The 24,330-nt window shown below is 49.3% G+C and overlaps 1 protein-coding gene across 1 annotated transcript in view; it reads left to right on the forward strand.

Moving 5' to 3' along the window:
* DOK5 (docking protein 5) overlaps positions 1–22,810 on the forward strand; it is a 136,892-nt gene extending 114,082 nt beyond the window's left edge. The window contains exons 7-8 of the mRNA XM_065922221.1: positions 13,066–13,186; positions 22,041–22,810. Coding sequence (XP_065778293.1) covers positions 13,066–13,186; positions 22,041–22,105 — 186 coding nt within the window. The 3' untranslated portion in view covers positions 22,106–22,810. The remainder of the gene's footprint in view (positions 1–13,065; positions 13,187–22,040) is intronic.
* Positions 22,811–24,330: the final 1,520 nt, after the last annotated feature.

Raw genomic sequence — 24,330 nt, forward strand, 5'->3', positions numbered from 1 at the left:
CGAGCGCCGCGGGCTCAGCAGCGGCCCACTGGCTGTCTGTCTTACACGTGGGACTGTTTATATGTCAACTCTACTCCCCCATTTCATCCCACCTAAAGTTTTTTTTAAAGAGAGACTCTTGGGATAAAGCAGAACCTCTTAGCGGTCTGCTGGGGTGGAGGTGGGCAGGGCAGAGCAGGCGGGCATCCCCCGAGAGCCATCCTCTCTGGACTGTTGGCACATCGCTTTCATGGGAACTGTGAGCAGGAACCGAACACTGTTCACCAGGTGGGAAAACAAAGCGAGGCACAGCACTGGCTGAGTCAGAGAGGATGAGGGACCAGAGTGGCTCTTCATCCACAGCCTGGTTCACACTTTCCGTCAAGCCCGCCAGCGTGCCCGCCCGTGACTCAGTCATTCAGCAGCTTTTACCAAGTGCCTGCCGTGTGCTGTCGTCCAGATCACGCCCTGTGCGGGGTGTGTGAGCGTGGATGAGGCGGCTTCTCCAGGGAAGGGGAGCTCTGATCGCAACTGGCTCTGCTCTCCTCTGTTGAGGAGGTGGCGCCGTTGTGCATGCAGACAGTGATGGGATCCCAGCTGGGCTCTGACCTGGCGCCCTGGCCATTTACTATACAAGGCGGAAAAGGCCGCCCACTCCGGCCTTCTTGCCGGGAAAGGTCCGTGGACAGAGCAGCCTGGGAGGTTGCAGGCCCTGGGCTCGCCGAGTCAGATATCACTCAGCGAATAAACACATGCACACACACCTGGGGAACAGACGACCTGTGTTTATTTATTTTTAATTTCCAGCTCCCAGCAGAGTGACTGGCGTGTAAATGACGCCCAGGGTATAGAAATGCACGCCGTGAGGGAGTGCATGAATCAAAGCGCCAAGTGCAGAATTCGCTGAAAGCGGTGAGGGGAGGCAGGGTGCAGGCAGGGGGCGCGTGAGTGGAAACCCGTGTTTGGAGGCTTCAACTCACGGAGGGACAATTAAAGTTGGGATGAGCAGCTCCATCTGGCCTGGTGCCGCTTTATTTTGTTTAATTTTCACAACTATCCTTGGAGATGGGGGTTGGTTTTTGAATTCTATTTATCTTTACATAAGTACATGTGTGGAAAATTTAACTAACTGCAAAAATATGATCACATTGGTGGTGATGTGTGCTGTTTCTGATTTTCCTTTTTATTGTTGGTTTCCATGCCCCTTTCCCCTGTTTAGCAACTCCTGAAGCTTAAAAGTATGTCCTTACTTTTCCACGCTTTCCTCTGTACTCACGTCATGCTATGTAGAAATCTATACCTACACCCAGAAGATTACGTACACACTTAGATACCTACACAAGATATGAGTCTCTGGGGATCCTTGTTGGTTTTATAAAATCATGATCATTTTACACATTTAAAAAACGGCACCCTGGTTTTCTCACTCAGCAATAAGTACTTAATGGAAATAGTTCAGAGTCATGTAGCATAGGTCTGACTCGGGTTGGCAAACCATGGCTGATGAGCAAAATCTAGTCTGTGCCTGTTTTCATGAATACGGTTTTATTAGAACACAGCTGTCCCCATCCATTTTTATATTGTCACGGCTGCTTTTGCATGGAAACAAAGGAGGGGGTTCTTAGCCACCGCAGAGACTGGACAGCCTGCAAAGCCAAAGGCCATTAATATCTGGCCTTGACAGAAAAGTTGGCCAACCTTGGTCTCATTCATTCTTTTTAATGGAATGAATTTTATTGGCAACATGATCAGGTCCATTTCGCAGAGGGGGATCGGAGGCTCCATGGCTCACAGTCAGCAAGTGAAGAGCCAGGACAGGACCAGGGAGCCCAGGATGTGTGTCAGTGGGAGCTGAATGGAGGCTTCGGTAGGAGAGAGAGGCTGTCTAGGGCCCAAGTGTGAGTGTGGCTGCGGTGTGGGTGGAGGTGAGAGGTGCGGGAGCAGGAGAGGGGGCCCCAGGGGTAGTGGTTCCCCGCCTTCCGTGGGAAGCAGAGTCCCCGAGAAGGCTCACCCAGCCCCAGGCGGGTGGGCTCCGCCTGCAGGGTTCCTGAAGGTCTGGGTGATGCGCTGGGATCTGAATGTCTAACACGTTCTCGGGTGATGCTGACGCTGGCCCGGGGACCACACTGTGAGGACGACGACTCTAAATGACTGAGAATTTGGCTCCTTGGCCCCTGGAGGAGATGACAGGAGCTAGAGCGCGGTGGGCGCCGCCTGCTCTGATGCCCGTCATACCCACAGAAACCCGCAGACAGACTGAAATCGGCGATCGCTCAGTGACCACCCGTGGCGCTGAGATCACAGGTGTCAATACAGGCGCAGTGGCCTGCCGGTCTTCACGAGCATCTCAGCAGGATGTGTTCATGGGGGTTCATTGTTAACGAAAGCGAGAACATGTGGTTACGCTCTTGCTGGAGAAAGCTGCCTCCTTTTAAGGCCTCGTTCCTCCGCCAGCAGGGGAGTGCACCTGTCCAGCAGGTGGAGGAAAGATGGGTGTGAGAACCTCTCTGCGGACCTGCGTACGCCTCTAGGACGATTCACCGCTTCTCATCAACCCGCAGTGATTACAGGACTTGTCCCACAGGGTTACAGAACTTGTTCAGCGGCATCTGTACCTCCTTCCAGAGGGTTTGGTGCCCAGCACTTAGCATAGCAATTAGCATCTTAGGCGGTTTGTGTTGATTAAACGAATGCGCTTCATCAAGCACAGAGAATCCCAAAGAATGCAACAAAGGTAGTTATCTCAATGGGTTACTCCCAGCACGAAACCAAACAAGATATATCTGCTAGCACTTTACTAGGGTGTTTGATATACCTTAGAAATATAGATTTCTCAAACTGGGTAAATAGGTCGCGTGCTACACAAATACATGCTTGATTTTTATGTCTTAAAAAAATATTGTCTAAGACTGTTGTTCTCTTTTAAAAGAGACATTTGATACGGATTTTGTAGAAATAAACAATGATTTAAAGCTTCTGTTCAAAGCATGTTTACGTTCATGAGGTATTTGGAGCACTTCTCTCTGGTTAGAGTTTTGAAATTATGTTTACGCTTTGTTGGGAGCTCTTTTCTCGTCTCCTTTCAGTTTCTCCTTGGTCTCACTTTCTTGTGTCATCTGGAGAGGATCAAGGGGGTGGGGTTGGGGAGGAAGGGATCTATAAAGTGACAGTGTGTGAAGTGGGGAGAGATTTCTTCTCTACAGGCTTGTTCTTGCAGGAGTGGGGGGTACTTACACATTACTCAGTGCTTTATTCATAGTTTCAAAGTTCTTTAATGCATGGAATGGTATGCAACAGAGGGTGGGAGCTGTGATTTCTCTTGAGACTTCAAAAGAAGACTTTTGGATTAAAAGAGTTGATTCGTACGTGATAGAAAATGCAAATGGTACAAAAGAATGCACCGTGTGTAATCAACTTCTTTCCCGTGCTTAATGCCTCTTCGGTCCCCAATTTATGTTCTTGGAAGTGAACACTTACCAGCTTCATTTGCATCCTTCCAGAACATTGTATCACTTAATAGATACAAATGTATCTATTTATTAATAGGTTCATTCATTTTATGAGTACCACACCCTCTTAGGAGGCAGTACAGCAAAGAACAAGAAAGAGTCCTTGTCTTCAGAGAGTTTGCTCATTATTGTGGGTGATGAGATGATCATCAGTAGATAATAAACAAAACTGTATCAAGAGTTGGTGAATGCTCTGGGCATGGCAGTGTAGAGGGGGAGAGGAGGAAGGGGACGTGTTGCTCTGATGAAGCAAGACTCTGGCAGAGAGGAGGGAAAGAGAAGTGAAATTTCCAAGGGCCAGTTGTTCTAGGCAGAGGGGACCATACTCGCAGAGGTGCTGAGGCAGCTCTGTTCTTTGCTTGTTCAAGTCCAAAGCCATGACTTTGAAACATGAATGAGAAGAGGGCTAGGAGGTGTTGTCCAGAAATAAGTAGGTACCAAGTCCTAGAGGACCTTGCAGCTGTGGTCCAGACTTTGGATTTTGCGTGCGGTGAGTTGGGAAATCACCGGAGGGTTCTGAGTGCCCAGTGCTGTCGTTACTATTGAAGGGGGCACTCTGGCAGCTGTTTGGGAAAGACTGGGATGGGTGAGGCGAGAGTAGAGGACAAAGCCAAGCTCAGGACTGTTTCCATCATCAAGGCATCCAGGAGAGCGCTAAGGATGTGGATTGGATGGTGGGGGGGGGGTAGTGGATAGAGAGTGGAAGCTGGGTACGTTCTGAAGAACAGGGTTTGCTGGTGGCTGGACTCTCATGTAGGATAGGGTGTAAACAAGTGCTCCGAGGGTTTCTCTTCTTTAAGCAGAGCAGTGGGTCAAATGGAAGAAGCATTTACCCGGAAGGGGAAGAACTGCAGAGAGTGGAGCCTGAGAAACAGTGCCTTGGGTTTGTGTGTGTTCAGTGAGAGCCTAGCTCTGCTGGGTCCCTTGTGGCTCAGATGGTGAAGCATCTACCTGCCATGCAGGAGACCAGGTTCGATTGCTGAGTCAGAGCCTGCTGGACATTTGGTGGAGGTGGGGAGCAGGCTGTGAAATACAGGACTCTGAGGTTTCAGGAAGAGATCAGAGTCACAGATACACGTTTGAGAAGCATCACAGTGGATCGATGGTATTTAAATCTGCCCCAGTGATGAGTTCTCCCCGTGAACATGCATGCATAAGTAATTGCAGCCCTTTGAGTTTAGAATTGTTTCACATCACTTCAGAAAAGGTCTACATTTTGCTTTTTAATGACTAACCTGTTAGTCTGTTGCATAGGTATATAGTAATGTGAAGATAAGACTGCTTCATTTAAAAATAATAAAAAAATTACCAACCCATCTACTTTTCTGAGGTTAGTCACATTTTAAAGTAATTTTTGAGTCAGTCTAAAATTCAATTTGACATGTAAAATAAAATGAACATTTTAAAAATAAAAAAATACTGGTCATTGGAATAATTGTCATAGAGTGGGTCTTAAAGTAAAAATTATAGTTAGTAGGGAAAAAATGTTATAAAAGGAGATTTGGTCACAATTTAGTCCCTCCATCTTATCTGGCAAATTTAAAATGGTTAGGAAAATGAACAAGTATAGTGCAACCAAAGTACGGGCTATGATGCAGACATTAAGATGACAGCGTAGAAGATGGCAGCATTGGGAACATTAAGATACATTTACAATATATGAAATGAGAAAGCGGGCAGTGTGACACTGTACACATTATCCTATGCTCAGTATTTCATTCCTGCCTAACTTTTGTCGACCCCATGGACTGTGGCCTGCCAGGCTCCTCTGTCCATAATTTCCCAGGCAAGAACACTGGAGTGGGTTGCCATTCCCTTCTCCAGGGGATCCTCCTGACCCCAGAGATCAAACCCAGGTCTCATATTGCAGTCAGGTTCTTCACTGTCTGAACCACCAGGGAAGCCCCATTAATGACCAAAGGAGGTTAAAGAACCAGTCTGGAGCCAGACCATCATTAGTGGCAGATCCAGACTTCAACCCCAGTTTCCTGACTCTAGAGTTGGGCTCTTAACATAGTGGAAAACTTTTCCCCAGATTGATTGATCCAAAGTGGATGAATAACATAGGACATGAATGCATGTGCGCATGCTCGATCCTGTCCAACGCTGAATTAGACCCCATGGACTGTAGACCCCACGGTCTTCTGTCCTTGGGGTTTTCCTGGCAAGAATACTGGAGTTGGTTGTCATTTCCTTCTCCAGGGGATCTTCCAGACCCAGGGATCGAACCCACGTCTCCTGCATTGCAGTTGGATGCTTTATCACTGAGCCGCCAGGGAAGCACTAACATAGGACAGTGCTTCTCAAAGTGTGGCCCCTGGAGACCAGTACAATCTGAATTATCTGGAAACTTGGGGAAAATGCAAATCCCCACTGATGAGCCCTCCAGCTGATTCTTGCTAAAGCTGGAGAGCTCACAGGATGGCTGACCCAGGGGCCAGAGAGCATAGGTAGCGTCTCTTCTCACATGTGATTTCCACAGGAGGTGAAGGCATCGCTCAGGAGGCTCGGCGGAGGCCGTGCGTGAGCTGAGGGTGGTGTCGCTGGTGCAGCTGGGTTTGGGTGGAGCGAGAGAAAGACTGAAATGTGGGTTTCTTTTAGAACCTCGTTTTACTTTTCCTCTCTTGGACTGAATCGTTCCTTCTGGTTCAACTTTGCCCACATGTTGTGCTTAAAATACCCAGAGAAAATAAGTGGCTTTATATATGCGGCCCTAAACTGAGGCTACTACCAGAATCAGAGGAGCTTTGGAAGCCTCCATCCGAGCAGACACTCAGCGTCGATGCAGCTGTGACTCACAGCCCAGCCTTACTGCTGACATCGTGTCCCTGGGCAGCGACTTCAGGGCGCGGTGGAGACAGTGGAAATCACGGGTGGTGTGCGTACGCAGGGCGGCCACTGGCAGAGGCCCCACGGGAGTTAACCGGAAGGCGCAGCCCGATGGGAGCTCAAGAGTCTGAGGAGGAGGGGTTGGGTCTTGAAGCCGCCGTCTGTTTTGTGATGACGTGTGCCGGCTTCTGAACGGCTCCAGGACGTGCCACAAACACAGCGTGTGAGCGTGCTTGTGATGGCTTACGGCAGCAGTCACCTCCCCTCGCGCTGGTCGGTTCTGCAGAACAGTGCTTTGCTGTGAAACCAGACGGAGCCCAGGGCAGGGCGGCCTGGTGGCGGGTGTCGGGCTGTGGCTGGGTCTTGGCCCCCGGCCCGCGCACCTGGTCGCAGACTCATCAAAGGGGCCCCAGGCAATGGGGAAGCGTGAGCCAGGCCACGGGAGGGGCGGGAACCAAAGGGCGGCTGGCACACAGTGGTCCTAGGGGGCCTTCTCTCCCAGGAGGGCGGCTACGGTTTGCCAATTATTGGGAGAAACGGGGCCTTGACAATAAGCACGTCCCTCACTGGGTTTTGGGAGGTTTTTAAAGGAATCTGTCTGTGGTGTTGACTGTGACAGCAATGGGGACCATGTTTCAGCCAGTTTTTACTCAAATTTAAGTGTGACTTCCGCTGCAACTGTTTGGCTGCTGGTGGTGGTGGTTTAGCCTCTAAATCACATCTGACTCTTTGTGACCTCGTGGACTGTAACCCACCAGACTCCTCTGTCCATGGACTTTCCCATGCAAGGATATTGGAGTGCGTTGCCACTTCCTTCTCCTGACCCAGAGATCGAACCCCTGAGTCCTATAGTGGCAGATGGATTCTTTACCACTGAAGCACCTGGGGAGCCTTTGACCAGAAGTAGCCACCCGCTACCTCATTACATCATGCTTTATAAAAAACAAATAGTTCATATACTACTATCTGATTTTATTTTTTTGAGGACAGCTATATTGAGACATAATTCACATATCATACGATACACCCGTTTAAACCTTACAATCCAGTGGTGTTAATATAGTCATGGAATTGTGAAACCATCAACACAGTCAACTCCAGAACGTTTTCATCACCCCAGAAAGAAACCCGTCTCCTTATCCATCATCCACCCAGCTTTGGGCAACCACCAGTATACTTTCTCTGCATTTTCCTGTCCTGGACATGGCATATAAATAGAATCATATGCTGTGTGGTCTTTTGCAAGTGGCTCTTTCACTCAGCATCATGTTCTCAACTTCTCCATGTTGTGGAGGGGAAGCTGGTGGCCCAGTGGTAAAGAAGCTACCTGCCAATGCCAGAGTGCAGGAGACAGAGGTTCGACCCCTGGGTGGGGAAGATCCCCTGGAGGAGGAGATGGCAACCCCCTCCAGTATTCTTGCCTGGAGAATCGTATGGACAGAGGAGCCTGGAAGGCTACATTCCATGGGATCGCAGAGTCGAACAGGACTGAGCGCAACTAAGCAAGCATGCATGTTGTGGCATGCTTCAAGACTTCATTACTTAAAAAAAATTATTATTTATTTAGTAGGTCGTGGTAGCAGCATGCAGGGTCTTTAGTTATGGCATGTGGGATCTAGTTTCCCGAGCAAGGATGTAACCTGGCTCCATGCACTGGGAGCTCCGAGTCTTAGCCACTGGCCCACCATGGAAGTCCCTAGTGCGTCATTCCTTTTTATGGCAGCCTGTTTCTTTCTTATTTGTTTGGTTTTACTGTCGTCTCTCTAGGAAGGGATTTTCCACGGGAAGGGAGACTGGGAGGTTCAGACACGAGGGGGATGCGTCCCGTGTCTCACCAGTCACCTGGAGCACAGCCGGGTGGGAACCCCGGTTTCCTACCCCGGGATCGACCCCCGGCCACCCCCAGCGGCACAGCGCTACCTGTGTCCTTGAAACCCCACCAGCTCCATCCGTTGATCTCAGACCACCGGGCAGCATCAGAGCTCACTCAGACTGGGCAGGGAAGAGACCCCCACGCGTCCTGCCCTTTAGGGGAAAGTCTGGGTGGTGAAGTCCGAGAAGGTATGTGCCTGTCACTCAGAAGCCCTGTCTTTCCCCCTGGCGGGATCGTGAGCCCACACTCTCGCAGAACGATTAAGCGTGCGGAGTGGGACCCCCTGCTTCTGCTCATCACGTGAATGGCCAAGTACAGAGTGACTCCGTCTTGTCACCACGTTCTCCACAGCCCCGAGAACCACATTCACTTAACCTGGACCTAAAGCTTCAGCAGGAACTCAGCTCCAGGCTGATTTGCTGGGTTGATTTAAGACTTATTCCCTGCTCCCTGGGCAGGGCTGGGTTCTCTGGCTCATTGATTCCTCCATCCTGTATTTGTTCAGCCTTTGGGGGTCCCAGTTAGGTGCTGGGGACACAGAGATGAAAGATATAATCTCGTGTTCTCGGAGCACATGGGCTACAGGAGGAGGCAGGCTGCAGTCACAGCAGTGAGAGGATCAGAGTGAGAACAGGTCTGTGCGTGCTCAGTCGGGTCTGAGTCTGTGACCTGTGGACCGTAGCCCGCCAGCCTCCCCGGTTCATGGATTTCTCAGGCAGGAGTACTGGAGGGGCTTGCCATTTTCCTCCAGGGATCTTCCTGACCCAGGAATCTCTTGCGTCTCCTGCTTCGGCAGGCGGGTTCTTTACCAGCTGAGCAGCCGTCTGGTAGGAGCGCCTGGTGTCGTTGGTGGGGGAAGCGTGGTCAGGAGGTGGTTCCTGAGCCGCCTTCTGAAGGGCAGACAGCTGTTAGCCAGCTGAGGAGTCCGGGAAGTCCTCAGGCCTAGGAATCAGCATTTGCTATAGTGAGCTATAGGTGCGAGCTCACGGGTGGGTGGAAATGGCAGGACTCAGCGTGTGGCTTGGGCCCGGCCATTGTGCAGACAGGTGATGGAGGGGTGGTGAGCTGAAGTCAGAGGTGAGGTCCCTGTGGCAGTGAGGCGGGTGAGGGGGAACCTTCTGGAATCAGAGGTGGGTTCCCTGTGGCAGTGAGGTGGGGTGAGGGGGAACCTTCTGGAATCAGAGCTGGGGGTCCCTTCGGCAGTGAGGCAGGTGAGAGGGAACCTTCTGGAATCAGAGGTGGGGGTCCCTGTGGCAGTGAGTCAGGTGAGGGGGAACCTTCTGGAATCAGAGCTGGGGTCCCTGTGGCAGTGGGGTGGGGTGAGAGGGAACCTTCTGGAATCAGAGGTGGGGGTCCCTGTGGCAGTGAGTCAGGTGAGGGGGAACCTTCTGGAATCAGAGCTGGTGTCCCTGCAGCAGTGAGGTGGGGTGAGGGGGAACCTTCTGGAATCAGAGGTGGGGTCCCTGTGGCAGTGAGGCAGGTGAGGGGGAACCTTCTGGAATCAGAGGTGGGGGGTCCCTGTGGCAGTGAGTCAGGTGAGGGGGAACCTTCTGGAATCAGAGGTGGGGGTCCCTGTGGCAGTGAGTCAGGTGAGGGAGAACCTTCTGGAATCAGAGGTGGGGTGACCTGTGGCAGTGAGTCAGATGAGGGGGAACCTTCTGGAATCAGAGGTGGGGTCCCTGCGGCAGTGAGGCAGGTGAGGGGGAACCTTCTGGAATCAGAGGTGGGGGTCCCTGTGGCAGTGGGGCGGGATGAGCAGGGAACCTTCTGGAATCAGGTGGGGTCCCTGCGGCAGTGAGGCAGGGTGAGGGGGAACCTTCTGGAATCAGAGGTGGGGTCCCTGCAGCAGTGAGGCAGGGTGAGGGGGCATCTTCTGACTGGTGCTTCATCGCGTGACTTCCCAAGTCTTCTCACGCTTCGAGAATTCAGACATTTTTGCAGTGTTAACTAAGAAGACTTTTCTTAGCACTTTTCTCCAAAGACAATTAAAACGCTCCTTTCATAAAATTAGATGTTCTTTCAAAGTTTTGAGGAAGAAAGAGACCAGGCTTTGTTATTGTTCTCTATGACACATGACATCAGTGCCATTTTATTTTTGTTCCTAAATAAGCATTCTAAAAATATAATCAAACCATGCTGGGCTGCAGAAATATGCTCACAGTAAAGTAGTGAGTAATTTGAAGTGATGGCTACTTCTCAAATATTTTCTTTGTATTAAAAATATTATTGTCTTAACTATAATTCCTTTATATTAAGAAAAGCAAATAATCAGTACCTTGAATATTTGGTTCTTTTCCTCTCTTTATTTTCTTGTACTCCATGTTCATGAGGCTGAATGTCATCACAAGTCACTGGTAAATTGTTTTTTTGTTTGGTTGGTTTGTTTTGGTTTTTACTTTTAAACTTCGAGACTTTCATTTTTGCAGAAGTAGAAAAACAGCAACAGAACTTTTCTTCTAGTCATTGTTTTCAACTGTTTACCCTTTTGATTTAACAGGATATGTTTAGGGAAAAAAATGTCCCCACAAAGTCTAGTGCTATATAATTACTTGGACACATTTAGATAATTGTGCTACTGTGGTAAAGAGAAAATTCAATCCATCACATGTTAATGCAAGATATGTAAATTAAAATTGTCTTTGGAGTCAGTCTCATCGGGCTTCCCTCATATAGCTCAGTTGGTAAAGAATCTGCCTGCAATGCAGGAGCCCTGGGTTCAATTCCTGGGTTGGGAAGACCCCCTGGAGAAGGAAATGACAAACCCACTGCGGTATTCTTGCCTGGAGAATCCCATGGACAGAGGAGCCTGGCAGGCTGATGTCCATGGGGTCGTAAGAGCCAGACACAACTTAGCAACTAAACCACCACATCAACTCCAGCGAGTTTTGGTTTCCAGGGTGTGAAGTCTTGTATTATTTTGGCTTTGTTGAGTGAATGTGCAGACATTATATCGGAGACTACTATGTTAATAACACACATAGAGTGGGGAGTTTTAAAAAGTCTTGTGGTGGGCACTGCAGTTTATCCCCATCGTAATAATATACTTCATTTCCCTGTGTCTGGTTTGTCTAGGCAACTGCTAAGCAGGCATCATCTCACTGAACCCAAATGGACAAATATTTAATACCAGCTTCTCAGATGAGCAATTAAGGTGGCATTCCACTAGACAGAATGGTCTGCGGTTCATTTTTCCTTGATGGTACAATATGTCAGTGTTTCCTTTTCAGTTGACGTAAGTCTGCCGGCCTCTGATCTGCAGCTGCCAAGTACTGCAGCGTGTCTCTGCAGTTAGCCAGGCCCTGAGACATGGAGGCTTCTGTTGCCCCTAGTTTTCCGTGAGTGCAGGCTGTCTCCTAATGCCCATCCTTGTCTAAATCCATCTATTTCTGGACACATTTTTATAAGACTGGGGTGGGTCATTTGATATTCAAGCAACTCCAGGACATCAAAGATTCACTTCTGTGTTATGACACAATAAAAGGATGCATGTTTGTGTCCAGATCAGGGCTTGGGGAGGGGAGGCAGGACAGCTGCCTCAGATTACACCCCACCCTCTCTTCTTCTTGCCTTGTCCCTGTATGCCTCTCGGCACGCCCCGCTTGTCCCGCTAAGCTGTCTTCTCTCAGAATCGTCCCCCAGGGGAGTCGGACAGACGACTGACTCCTCCCCGAGGACCTGGAGCCTCACACTGTATCTTTTAGGATGGATCCTCTTAGATTCTTGGAGCCAAAAGCCACAGCTTCCTCTGTCCCCGTCAGTATCTGGAAGGGGATCAGCCACTTGTTGAAGCAGACAGAGTTTTTCTTCTACTGGTGATAGCGTGAGTGCTCAGTTATGTCTGACCCTGCCGCCCCATGGACTGTGGCCCACGGCGCTCCTCTGGCAGTGGGATTCTTCAGGCACGGATACTGTAGCCGGTTGCCATTTCCTCCTCCGGGGTCTTCCTGACTCAGAGAGGGAACCCTAGTTTTCCTGCATCTCTGGGTTTGGCCGGCAGATTCTTTACCACTAGCGCCACCTGGAAAGTCCCATGCTAGTACTAAAACCCAGCTCCTATCAGCTTAGACTGAGAAGTAATGGGCTGGTTTAGGTGAGAGGTCTCCGGCTAGCCTCTGGGTTCAGGTAGGAGCCAAGGCCTCTGTGGAACGTGTCAGGACTCTCCCTGGCTTTCTTCCTCAGAGTAGCGTCCACTGACTGCCTTGTTCTTTCTTCCTGTGTCAGGATAGACCCCAGGCCCATCTCCTGTCCCCCTGTCAACCCCACGAGAAAGCTCCCACATTCAGCTCCAGAAGTATCCCCTCTGTACCTACCATGTCAGGAAATAATCCAGATCCTGGGATTCAGCAATGACTGAAGCCGGCAAACACCCTTAACTGACCTCTCTTGCTTGTCTCTTCCACTAAAGTTCTAATAAATGTCCCCAGGGATTGTGTCTTACTGGCCTGACTCGGGTCTCTGGGCCACCCCAGAATCCGTAGTGGGGCCCGCCCACCGTGACCAGGTGGGTTGAGCTGAGTCGCGGGAAGTTCTCGCCCGGAAAATCAATGCGCTGCTGCCAACGTGCGAAGAAGCGGCGCTGCCAAGTCAGCAGAGCGACAGCCGTGCTCCCCCACGGGCCAGCCCACCGGCTCCGCGGCCCTCGAGCTCCCCGGGTGGGCTCTGAGGGTGGAGGGCTCCCCGGGTGGATCTCCCCGGATTGGGGCTCCCCGGGTGGATCTCCCCGGGTTGAGGCTCCCCGGGTGGATCTCCTAGGGGAGGCTTCCCGGGTGCATCTCCCCGGGTGGATCTCCCCTGGTGGATCTCCCTGGGGGCGGCTCCCAGGGTCGGCCCTCGCAGCCCCGCGTTGCTGACTTGCGCTCTGCTCCTCCGTCGCAGCTCCAGGTGAAGATGAGCGAGCGGGCCGCCTCGCTGAGCACCATGGTGCCCCTGCCTCGCAGCGCCTACTGGCAGCACATCACCCGGCAGCACAGCACGGGGCAGCTGTACCGCCTGCAAGGTGAGCGGGGCGGGGCTCCGGGCGGGGGCGGGGCTCTGGGGCAGAGGGCGGGGCTGAGGGCGGGGGCGGGGCTGAGGGCGGGGCTCTGGTGCAGGGGGGGGAGGGCGGCCTTTGGGGCGGGGCCGAGGGCGGGGCTCTGGGAGGGGCGGGGCTCCGGGCGGGGGCGGGGCTCTGGGGCAGAGCGAGGGCGGGGAGGCAGGGGCTCCGGGGCGGAGGGCGGGGTGACAGAAGGGGGTGGGGCTCTGTGGCAGGGGCGGGGCTCCTGGGCGGAGGGCGGGGCGACAGAAGGGGGCGGGGCTCTGGGGCAGGGGCGGGGCTCCTGGGCGGAGGGCGGGGCGCCGGGGGGCGGGGCGGAGGGTGGGGGCTCCGGGAGGGGGCAGGCTCAGCCCTCATGCTGCGTCCCCACAGGTTGGTCCCCTTCCCCCCAGAGCCCCGTGCTTCTGAGGCTGGGGCTACGGGCTCCATCCCCAGTTAGGGCCCTGAGACCCCTCCTATCATGCTGGGAGGCCAAGAAAAGAAACATCCTCAGGGCAATCTGGACAGAGGAAATGTCACATGAAGGAGACACTCGTTTTACAATTCTTATTTTAACTAACCTAACTCCCTTTCATCAAAACAAGTCGGCGCTCATCAGAAGTGACTGAAGACTAAAGGTCTTTCCAGGCCCTGACGGTGTAGGAATAATTTTTAAAATCTTCAGCTCAGAGCAGATGTTTAGATGCTGTTAGCATATGGCCTGTTCGCGCCTTGGGTTTATAAAGCTACCTCTGACAGTGTCTGCATCTGTCTGCAAAAAGAAAACAGCTCTGTTTTCCAGCATATACACAACTTCTTCAACCATAACAGCAAAAAATGCAAATTTACCTGCATGCAAAAAGCCCATATGGTTAGAAAACCATACTTAGCTGAAAGAGTCTGGGATCATCACCAAGGACTAGTGACCCACTAATTCCAGAAAAACAGAGGTGACAATGTTACCTCTAGACATGGAGCAGAACAACACAAAACATCCACAAAGGAGAAAAGTCACCTTTGAGAAGTTTGTGTTGTTTTTGTCAAATACAGCATGTCACAGACCGAACAGCTCATCAGAATCGGACTTGGGTTTGTTCGATCAGCCTTTATATTTAGGTTTGTTATTTATTATCTTTATAACCCAACACTCAAAAGTAATGGGACTCAGCCAGACTTTGGATATATATTAGCTTCCCTGGTGGCTCAGAGGGTAAAGCATCTGCCTGCAATGCAGGAGACTGGGTTCAGTCCCTGGGCTGGGGAGATCCCCTGGAGAAGGAAATGGCAACCCACTCCAGTTTTCTTACCTAGAGAATCCCATAGATGGAGGAGCCTGGTGGGCTACAGTCCACGGGGTCGCAAACTGAGCAACTTCACCTTCACTTTTGGTTCCAGACCATCACAATAAAGAGAATATTGTGATAAAGCGAGTCACATGAAATTTTTTGGTTTCCCAATGCATATAAGAGTTATATCTACATTAGCCTCTGGTCTATTAAGTGTGCAACAGCTTGTATGTCTAAAAAGATGCACATACCTTAATTAAAAAACACTTTATTGCTAAAAAATGCTAACCATCATCTAAGTCATGTAAACCCTCAGTGGGTCGTAGTAGTAACATCAAATGTAACCAATCACAGGCATCAAAGCAAGTATAATAATAATGAACAAGCTGGAGATGTTTCGAGCATTACCAAAATGTGACACAGAGGCATGAAGTGAGCAAGTGCTGTTGGGGAAATGGTTCCAACAGATTCACTTAGCGTAGGATAGCCACAAATCTGCAATTTAAAAAATATTTAGGGACTTCCCTGGCCATCCAGTGATCAAGAATCTACGCTGCTTCCATTATAGGGCGCATGGGTTCCATCCCTGGTTGGGGAACTGGGATCCTGAATGCTGCATGATGAGGCCCAAAAATACTCAATCAAGATAAACGTTGAAAAGTTAACAAAATGCAATATCTGTAAAGCATAATGCAGTGAAGCAGAAAACGAGGTCTGCCTGAATTACTGTAAAATTAAGTTCAAGTTTATTGGTATAGATTTTACAAACGAACACAATAGTAGCACTTACAAGACAGTAATTTAAAGATAGTGATTGCTTAGTTTCTGATGAAATAAGTTCCAGTGGTAATAAAAAAAGGCCACAGAATTCCTGCAGAGATGATGGATTATCAAACTTTGTGACTGGTAATTTTATAGGGTTTTGAAGGTGATTCTGTTCTAGCGTTGAAGATGATAATTAAAACTATGATTGTTTGTTACATAGTATAACCTTCATTGAACTCAAGCTTCCAATATAATTCTTACATTTTTCCTGTTTTGACTGCACGCTAATACTCAATGAAATATCCTATTATCTTAGAATATTTCTGTGCACGAGAATGGCACTGTAATTGCTTCAGTGTTCTTTTTTCCTGCTTTATGTTTTGTATCAATTATTTCATCAAATTATTTTTTTTCACATACTTTTGTTACCTGTGTCGGAATTAATGTAAATGTATTTTATCTTGATGCTTAATTTATCACCAATGTTTCCGAGACAGTACCCCGTCAGCGTGTTCTGTGTAGATTTGTCTGTATCCGTTTTATCTTGCGATTGCTTTTTAGTCACCAGTGTTCATTGAGATATGGTGCTAATGTGTGCTGTGTATACATTGAATAGCTGGGAAACTTAATTTACCACTAAATTTGATAGTTTTTTTTAATGTTCAGACTACATAGAATTACCTCGCGTCTCAGGGGTGGTCATCCACACGACGAATAAATGGAAAGCGTTCACCTGTCCCACCTGTGAGGCCTCCTAGTGGCTCAGCGGTAGAGGCCGCCTGCAAGGCAGGAGACTCCGGAGACGCGGGTTCCACCCCTGGGTTGGGAAGATCCCCTGGAGGAGGAAATGTCTACCCACTCGAGTATTCCTGTGAGAAGTCCCACGGACAAAGGAGCCTGGCGGGCTATGGTCCTTGCGGTTTTAAAGAGGCAGGACTGAGCAACTGAGTACCCACACACGCATTCATACCTGTCCCACCTGCCTTTCTTCCTCCCTTCTGCCTACCCCCAGAAAAAAAAGAAATTGAGAAAATGAGTAGCATCATGGCCCTGTGTGTGTCACGTGATGAGATTACACAGCGCATCGTGTCTTCTTGTTTCGCTAGTATCCATGAGTTGTAATTCCTCTGGCCAATTCACCTACCCTAATGTATCTCAGACTGATTTCTTTCTGACAGATCCAGTGGCTAACCTTGGAAATCATACAGACCTTTATGAGGGAATTTATCCAAGAGGTTTGAGAAAGTTTTTCCTCTCCAAATTTAGTGCTAGAGAGCCACCTACTGGTTGATGTTTGGATTTACCGCTTTATTATTGCTGTGAGGAGTGGAGCGTGCTGGGTCTGGCACGCCCGCGTACACTAAGATGTGTTCGTTTACCTTCACTGCCTCCTCCACCCCATTTTCCAGTTTTCAAAACTAACTTCTCTTCTCTGCTTAGGCATTTACAGAATTAACATGTGAGGTTCATCGTGAGAACTGGGAAAAAATACATGACATAGATGCACTCAACCGTATGTTGAGCCCTGTATTCACAGAATTCTTCTAAGAATTCATTGTATAAAATGAGTCACCTTTTTCCAGTTGGCTTCTATGTTGTCCTAACCCTGGTTGATATTAACCTTCTCCAAAAAAGTACTAGGATCCAATAATTGGGGGCAAAATCAGTCTTTTAGTCTGTCAGTTGTGTCCGACTTTTTGCAACCCCACCAACTGCAGCACGCCAGGTCTCCCTGTCCATCACCAGCTCCCGGTGTCCACCCAAACCCATGTCCACTGAGTCGGTGATGCCATCCAACCATCTCATCCTCTGTCGTCCCCTTCTCCTCCCACCTTCAGTTTTTCCCAGCATCAGGGTCTTTTCCAATGAGTCAGTTCTTTGCATCAGGTGGCCAAGTATTGGAGCTTCAGCTTCAGCATCAGTCCTTCCAATGAATATTCAGGACTGATTTCCTTTAGGATGGACTGATTTGTGCTACATGTTAAATTCTTTAGGAGATTCAGAAAGCAAATCAGTATTTTCAAGACTCTGAGATGTCCTTCAGTAAAAAACAAGTCTGTTTAATCTTGTTTAAGCCAGAGTTCTGCAAATTTGAACATGCAATCTTCTCTCTCCTTTTTTTTTTTTTTCTAAATATAAACTAATGTTAATATACCACTAGTAAAGTGCCAGGTTTGTTCTTTTCAAGGGAGACAGGACATACTCACTGAATACCTTTATAAAAGCTATTGTTTCTTGAGGACCTACTGTGTTTCTGTCTTTGCACTAGTTACTTGATGTGGTGGTGGTGGTTTAGTTGCTAAGTCGTGTCTGATTCTTCTGCAACCACATGAACTATATTTCTGCCAGGCTCCGCTGTCCCTGGGATTTCCCAGGCAAGAATACTGGAGTGGGTAGCCACTCCCTTCTCCAGGGATCTTCCTGACCCAGGGCTTGAACCTGGATGTCCTGTACTGCAGACAGATTCATGACCGACTGAGCCACTAGGAAAGCCAGAACGTAATATATATGATCTCATTTAGTCTGCAAAGCAGCTACCTGGGAGTATTTTATTCCCTTGTGCAGCTAAGACACAGAACTTAAAGGAATTCAAATTACTAATTACACAGAATTTCAAATTAAATTACTAATTTGAAGTTAGTAATGTGTCCAAGATCACCTGTGTTGTGGAATTGAGGCTTTTGTCTCTCCATTCATTCATTATTTGATAAATGTTAGTTGAGCATCTATTTTATGCTGAGCATGTGCTAGTTGATGGAGCCACCCTGGGGCTACCACACAGGCTTGTTCCTGCGTCCTACTGGTTATAGTCGGAAGGAGAGCCACAGTCAATGATTACACATGCATATTTAATTTCAAATTTGGTCCATGTCATATTGAAAAGGAAGTGTTTGTAGTAAAGAACGGTAAAGCAGAGTTGTCAGTTTGGAGAGGAAGGTGACAAAGGGACTTCTTTAGAGGGGCTGCCCCATTTACCCCAAGACCTGGTGTCTGAAAAGAGGAGTCCTGTCAATAGCCAGGAAAAAGCATTATCCACAGAGAAATCACCATATGCCAAGGCCCTGGGGCGGGAAGGAGCCTGGATGTTTGAAGAGCTGGAAGGAGGTGGGGTGGCCGGTGCGTAAGGCTTTCGGGAGAGAACTGGGCGGGTCCAGCTGCTTGTCAGTGTTCTTGTTAAACTCCCTCACCTCCGTCTTCAAGTTAGCATCTAGGAATTCTGGCTTAATCCTAAGGCGCTGCATTTCTTAACGTGTTTAGAACCCTTCTGTAGAAATTGCCTCTGAAGAGTGTCCCTGGTTTCAAAGCAAAAATGAGAAAAACATAGGCACGTGTATCATTGATCCAGTGTGATTTTGGATAATCTTAGGAAATCAAGGAGCGGCATCAGATGTCTGGCTCCCTCTGTGGGCGCCCTCCTTGTCGCCTTTCCTGGCTCGTCTGGCAGCAGTTAGAGTTGGCCAGAGACTCCATTTCAATGAAGGCACCTTGGGGGTCAATACTTGCCCGAGATCACATGGCCAGTGGGTGGACGGGCTGACGTGAAGCTCCAGCGTCTGACTGCTGGTTGAGGCGCCTTTCTTTTATTGTATATGCTTGCCTTTGGGTGCAAATTATGCCACGGGTGTTTCCAAAGTGAATACCATGTGATGGAAATAGCTCCTCCAGAGGGTTGGTTCCAGGCCGTGCAGTTTACATTTTTATCTTAAGGAGGATAGATTTTTTGAACAGTGGTTACTTTGGAGGGCTTAACCTTGGGTTTTCTTTCTTTTTTAAATTTATCTTTTACTGAAGTATAGTTGGTTTACAATGCCGTATTAATTTCTGCTGTATCGCAGAGTGATCCAGTTATACATATATGTGTATACATTCAGTTTTATACACACACACACACACATGTGTGTGTGTGTGCTAAGTCGCTTCAGTCGTGTCTGACTCTTTGTGACCCCTTGGACTGTAGCCCGCCAGGCTCCTCCGTCCATGGGATTCTCCAGGCAAGAATCCTGGAGTGGGCTGCCGTGCCCTCCTCCGCGGGATCTTCCCGACCCGGGGATGGAAGCCAGGTCTCTTCTGTCTCCTGCACTTGCAGGCAGGTTCCTTGACCCCTGGCGCCTGTGCCTTCTTTAACACTCTGCTCCGTTATGGTCTGTCACAGGCATCGGCTGTAGCTTCCTGTGCAGGGCGGTGGACCGTGCCTGTCCCTCCTGGATGAAGCGTTTGCCTCTGCTCGCCCCAAACTCCCACCCACCCGTCCCCAGCCTCCCCCTGACAGCCCCAGTCTGTTCTCTATAATGTTGGTTTTTCAATATGAATTCTAACACAGCTACGTACGTTGTGTGCATCTAGTAAGGGAGAAGTAGATTAAGATCCCAGCAAATTAGAAAGATGACAAATAAGCCGGGGTCTCATGCTCGCGTGTCTGTAGGGGCCACGAGGACACGCCAGTGTGGGCGTGGTGGGCTCCCTGCTGAAGGGAGAGTGCAGGCCGAGGGAACGGGCCATCAGCGCTTCTGCAGTTACTCAGATGTCGACAGAGATCCTGTGTGCTCAGCCCCGTGCAGGCCGAGGGAACGGGCCGTCAGCGCTTCTGCAGTTACTCAGATTTCTATGAGCGATTCCATGTGCTCAGCCCCGTGCAGGCCGAGGGAACGGGCCATCAGCGCTTCTACAGTTACTCAGATGTTGACAGAGATCCCGCGTGCTCAGCCCCGTGCAGGCCGAGGGAACGGGCCGTCAGCGCTTCTGCAGTTACTCAGACGTCAACAAGCGATCCCGCTTGCTCAGCCCTGAGAGGCCAGAGGACAGGGCTTGGCACACATCGTGTGCACAGGCCAGTGCCAGCGTGTGACCTCTGTGTGTGACCTTTGCACGCATGTGTGTGTATGTGTGTGTTGGAAAGAGAGTTGAATTCATGTGTAAAATGACTGGGAAGCTGGAAGGAATGATCTCTGGTGATTGGGATATTTAATATTGTAACTTCTCTAATAATAGGCACCGCTATATGTACCAGTGACTGTATGACTACATACATAGTTTTCTTATGCTTCAGATTTGAGGCTTGCAAATATCTGAAGCCACGATTTCTTACGTCAGAAAGGGACTAGACGGGGCCGTGACGGAGTCCAGGGCTGCTGGGATGAGGAGATGCAGCTTAGGGCGTAGGGCCAGCGCCACCGCGAACCTCCCTGCTCGGTCCCGCGTTCCGAGCGCGTGTTGGTGGGGCGGGCACGCTCTGCTTGGCCGGGGTGCCGTTTCCCTGTGCTGTTAGACCGGCTTGATCTCCGAGTTTGGTTCCAGGAAGTCTGAACTGTGTAGGTTTTGCCTTGTTCGCTTCTGAGGGGTGTTCATCTCATCACCTGATCTGCGTTGTAAATTCCTTTTTGGTGTGGTAACCCTTAGTCACTTAATGTGGCGAGCCCACTCATTGGAAAAGACCCTGATGCTGGGAAAGATTGAAGGCAGGAGGAGAAGGGGAGGACAGAGGATGAGATGGTTGGATGGCATCACCGACTCAGTGGACGTGGGTCTGAGCAAATTCCGGGAGATGCTGAAGGACCGCGGAGCCTGGCAGGCAGAGTTCATGGAGTCGCCGAGTCAGACTTAGCACCTGGACCACGGCAACCCTCAGCCAGCAGATGGCAGTGGAACGCCTCTCGTGTTGCTCAGGTCCAGCGCTCCGTCCTCAAGAGTCGGCCAGCTGGCCTCCTGCGCAGATCCAGCTGCTGTGTTTCTGTTTACAGCCTTTCATGGGAAACTCCGGAGAAGGCCATGGCAGCCCACTCCAGTCCTCTTGCCTGGGAAATCCTGTGGACGGAGGAGGCTGGTGGGCTGCAGCCCGTGGGGTCGCGAAGAGTCGGACACGACTGGGCGACCCAGCAGCAGCAGCATGGGAGCCCTCACGCCCGTTCCTTACGGATTAACTGGTTGCTCTGTGCTGCAGGCGGTGGAGTTCGGCAGCTGCTGTGAGACCACACTCTGCAGAATCTGAAACACTTCTCGTCTGGCCTTTCATAAAGTGCGCCGGCCCGCCCTGTGTCACGGCGGAGACGCACGGTGGCCTTGTGTGGCTTCTTCCTGACCTGGCCTTCCTGGCGTCTTCATTGTCCTTGCTCTGGAGCTTAAACCTGAAATGATAAAGGCCGTGTGTCTTTTAAGAGGTCCTCCTTTGCTGCAGGATTTCCTAGCAATAAATACAATATTGCCTTATTTCTGGCCTGGTTTCCAAAAGGTGTTCTCGCCCAGAGATTCCCCACTCTTGATTGTGTCTCGTTTTCCCCAAGTCTTTCGGGTATGGGAGTCAGTTGATAAAGATAAAATGTTAAGGAGGAGGTTGTCCCTAATTGCTCCTGGTTTGATCACGTTGTTGTTGGTTAAGAGCTCACTTGTTTCTAACTCTTTGCGACCCCACAGAATGTAATTGCCAGGCTCCCCTGTCCCTGGGATTTCCCAGGCAAGAACCCTGGACTGGGCTCCCATTTCCTTCTCCAGGGGATCTTCCCGACCCGGGGATGGGGCCCGTGTCCCCTGCGTTGGCAGGAGGGTCGTTACCACTGAGCCACCTGGGAAGCCTGGTTTGCACATAGCCAGTGCAAAGGCCACATGCAAGTGATGCATTAATCACACTGTCTTTCAGGACCCTCCTTTGCATATCCTTGTGAGTAGCCTCTGGGGGAGAAACATTCTGTGTCCTATGTTATTTATTTCTGTTATACAGAAACTTGTGATGAGCTAACCTGGTTGTGGGCTTTCTTGAAATGTAACTGCTGATTTTAAAATCTCTTTTGGAAAAGGTGTCACCAGCCCTCTGAAGCTTCATCGAACAGAGACTTTCCCCGCCTACCCATCTGAGCACTGACGGGACTGGCAGGAATCGCCCGGTGACGCGGGTGAGACGCGTCGGCCACAGACCCCCGGCCGGGCAGAGGGCGCCCGGGACGCCGTGCCGGAGAGCAGCCGCACGTCCTGCTACCTGCGTGGTCCTCGGGACACTGCATCACTCTGTCTTTTTCTTTCTTCCTGTCTTTGTTTTTTCCCCTTTTCTTCCTGAAAAAAAAAAAAAAAAATTAGCATACCTGAAACCTGCTCTATAGATATCGACCTTTTCTTCCCTCTTTTTCGGCCGGACAGAAAGGAACTGACGCCGCTAAATGGTTTTTCTATTGTAGATCCCGTGTCCCCTGCACCGCCCTGAGTTTATCCTTTTGCGGATTCTTGTGATTTCTTTTCCTTCTGAGTGTTTCAATTGTGTGACAGTACTGACAATAAAATGGCTCTTAATTATTTGTTATTTGTTCATACTGTATTCCCCAGTTATTAATATTATGGTTCTGCTTTACTGTGGGCCATCATATTCTATTATATCCCCACTTAGTTAAATCAGTGCTTTGACTCAGTTTGACCTATTACATTAAGAAGTCACCTTTCCAAGAACCCTTTATATTATTTACCAGGGTTACAATTTCTTACACCATCTCCCCTCTCCCTCCCTTTTAAGAAAGTTTTTATTTTGTTCCGTGTACCTTCCGAAAACGTTTTAAAATAAAAGATCGTTCTTCACCCATGTGGTCTTGGGCTTCTGGCTGTGTGGATTTCTCTGTATCTCCAGTGTTTCTGAAGGTGTGTGAATATCTTCCTTGTGAGCCCTGAGCATCGCATCTGATAGACCCAGCCGTGTGTGTGTTTGTTCACTCATTCATTCAGCTATCTGTGCTGAGCGCCTGCTCTTCCCAGGGCCCTTGCGAGGCAAAGTCAGGAGACAAAGAGATAAAAGGCACAGCCTCTGTCACCAAGGGCCTTACATGCAGAGGAGCGTGATGAGGAAATAAGGACATAATTCCAATCCAGTGTGGTATCTGCTAAATGGGCCCCCAGAAGTGATGTGCTTCTAAAGAGATGGTCACTCCGTTCCCTAGACTTGCCCACTGGGAAAAGGCCAGATGGGAATTGAGTCTTGTGAGCTTCTGAGGCTAGAATTGCTATAAAGCTGTATGAGGGATGGTCTGTCTTGGTCTCAACTCTATTCTCAGTAGCGTTGCCAGATAAAATATAGGATCCAATTAAATTTGAATTTCAGATACACAATGAATAATTTTTTTTAGCATACATGTATTGCATGGGATGTGATTATACTTAAAAATGTCCATTGTCTAGCTTAGATTAAAATTTGACTGGATGGTCTATATTTTTCCTTATTAAATCTGGCAATCCCATTTTCTAGACCCTAGAACATAGCTCATGCTTAAGAAATATACGTTGAACCCATGGATAGAGGAATAAACCCTGATTGTTGGGATGGAATTCTTTCTACAAGGGGAAGCAAATTAAAATTGATTGCATATGTTCTCAGTGCCAGGCATGGGGCTCTGTCCTTCCAAAATGATTTTTTTCACCGGCGGGGGAAAAAGTGTTTTTGCTAAGTCCCAGGAATGCTCCTTCCAAAAAGTGCATAACTTCCTAAAACAGAGATTGACCAATGACACCCCGAAGGTCTTGCTGAAATCCTGCCTCCATCTGAGGTGGTTGGGTTTCCAGGGACGCTGCTGGCTGGATGTGTTTTTCTTAGGGATGGAGAAACCCTGGGGGAGGAGGACTGAGCTCAGCTGAGAGTGAATGAGAGGGTGAGGGACACAGGAGTGACTCCGCGCTGGTGGTTCTGCGGGGGCGCACTTGGTTCTGGGTTCTCTTCGCATCCTTCTCGTTCACCCTGCTTCTCCCAGACGTATTTCTGTTCATCTTTTAAAAATTTGGTTTGCCACACATGTTTGATAATTCGCTCACTGTTCATTTTTCCTGACTCTGTCTCAAGTATTTTTTTTTTTTTTTTCTTGTTGAAAACTATCTCATAAGAGGTTCTCCCTGATTCCCAGGGCCTTGGCAGCCAGCATGGGGGATTAAGTTAAAGAAGTAGATAAAGGAAATGGAATTAAGGAAATAATTATAATTTTAATGAAGTCAGGATTGTTGAAGCAAGTCTACAGCTAATGAGAGTGTGAAGAAATGTTGCTGAATGTAGTTAACTATAAGCTAGAGGCTCTTTCAGGACTTTTCAAAAAAGAAACATATTGACAAAAAGGAGTTAGA

The sequence above is a fragment of the Muntiacus reevesi genome, chromosome 2, assembly GCF_963930625.1.
Source record: "Muntiacus reevesi chromosome 2, mMunRee1.1, whole genome shotgun sequence".
Lineage (NCBI taxonomy): Eukaryota > Metazoa > Chordata > Mammalia > Artiodactyla > Cervidae > Muntiacus > Muntiacus reevesi.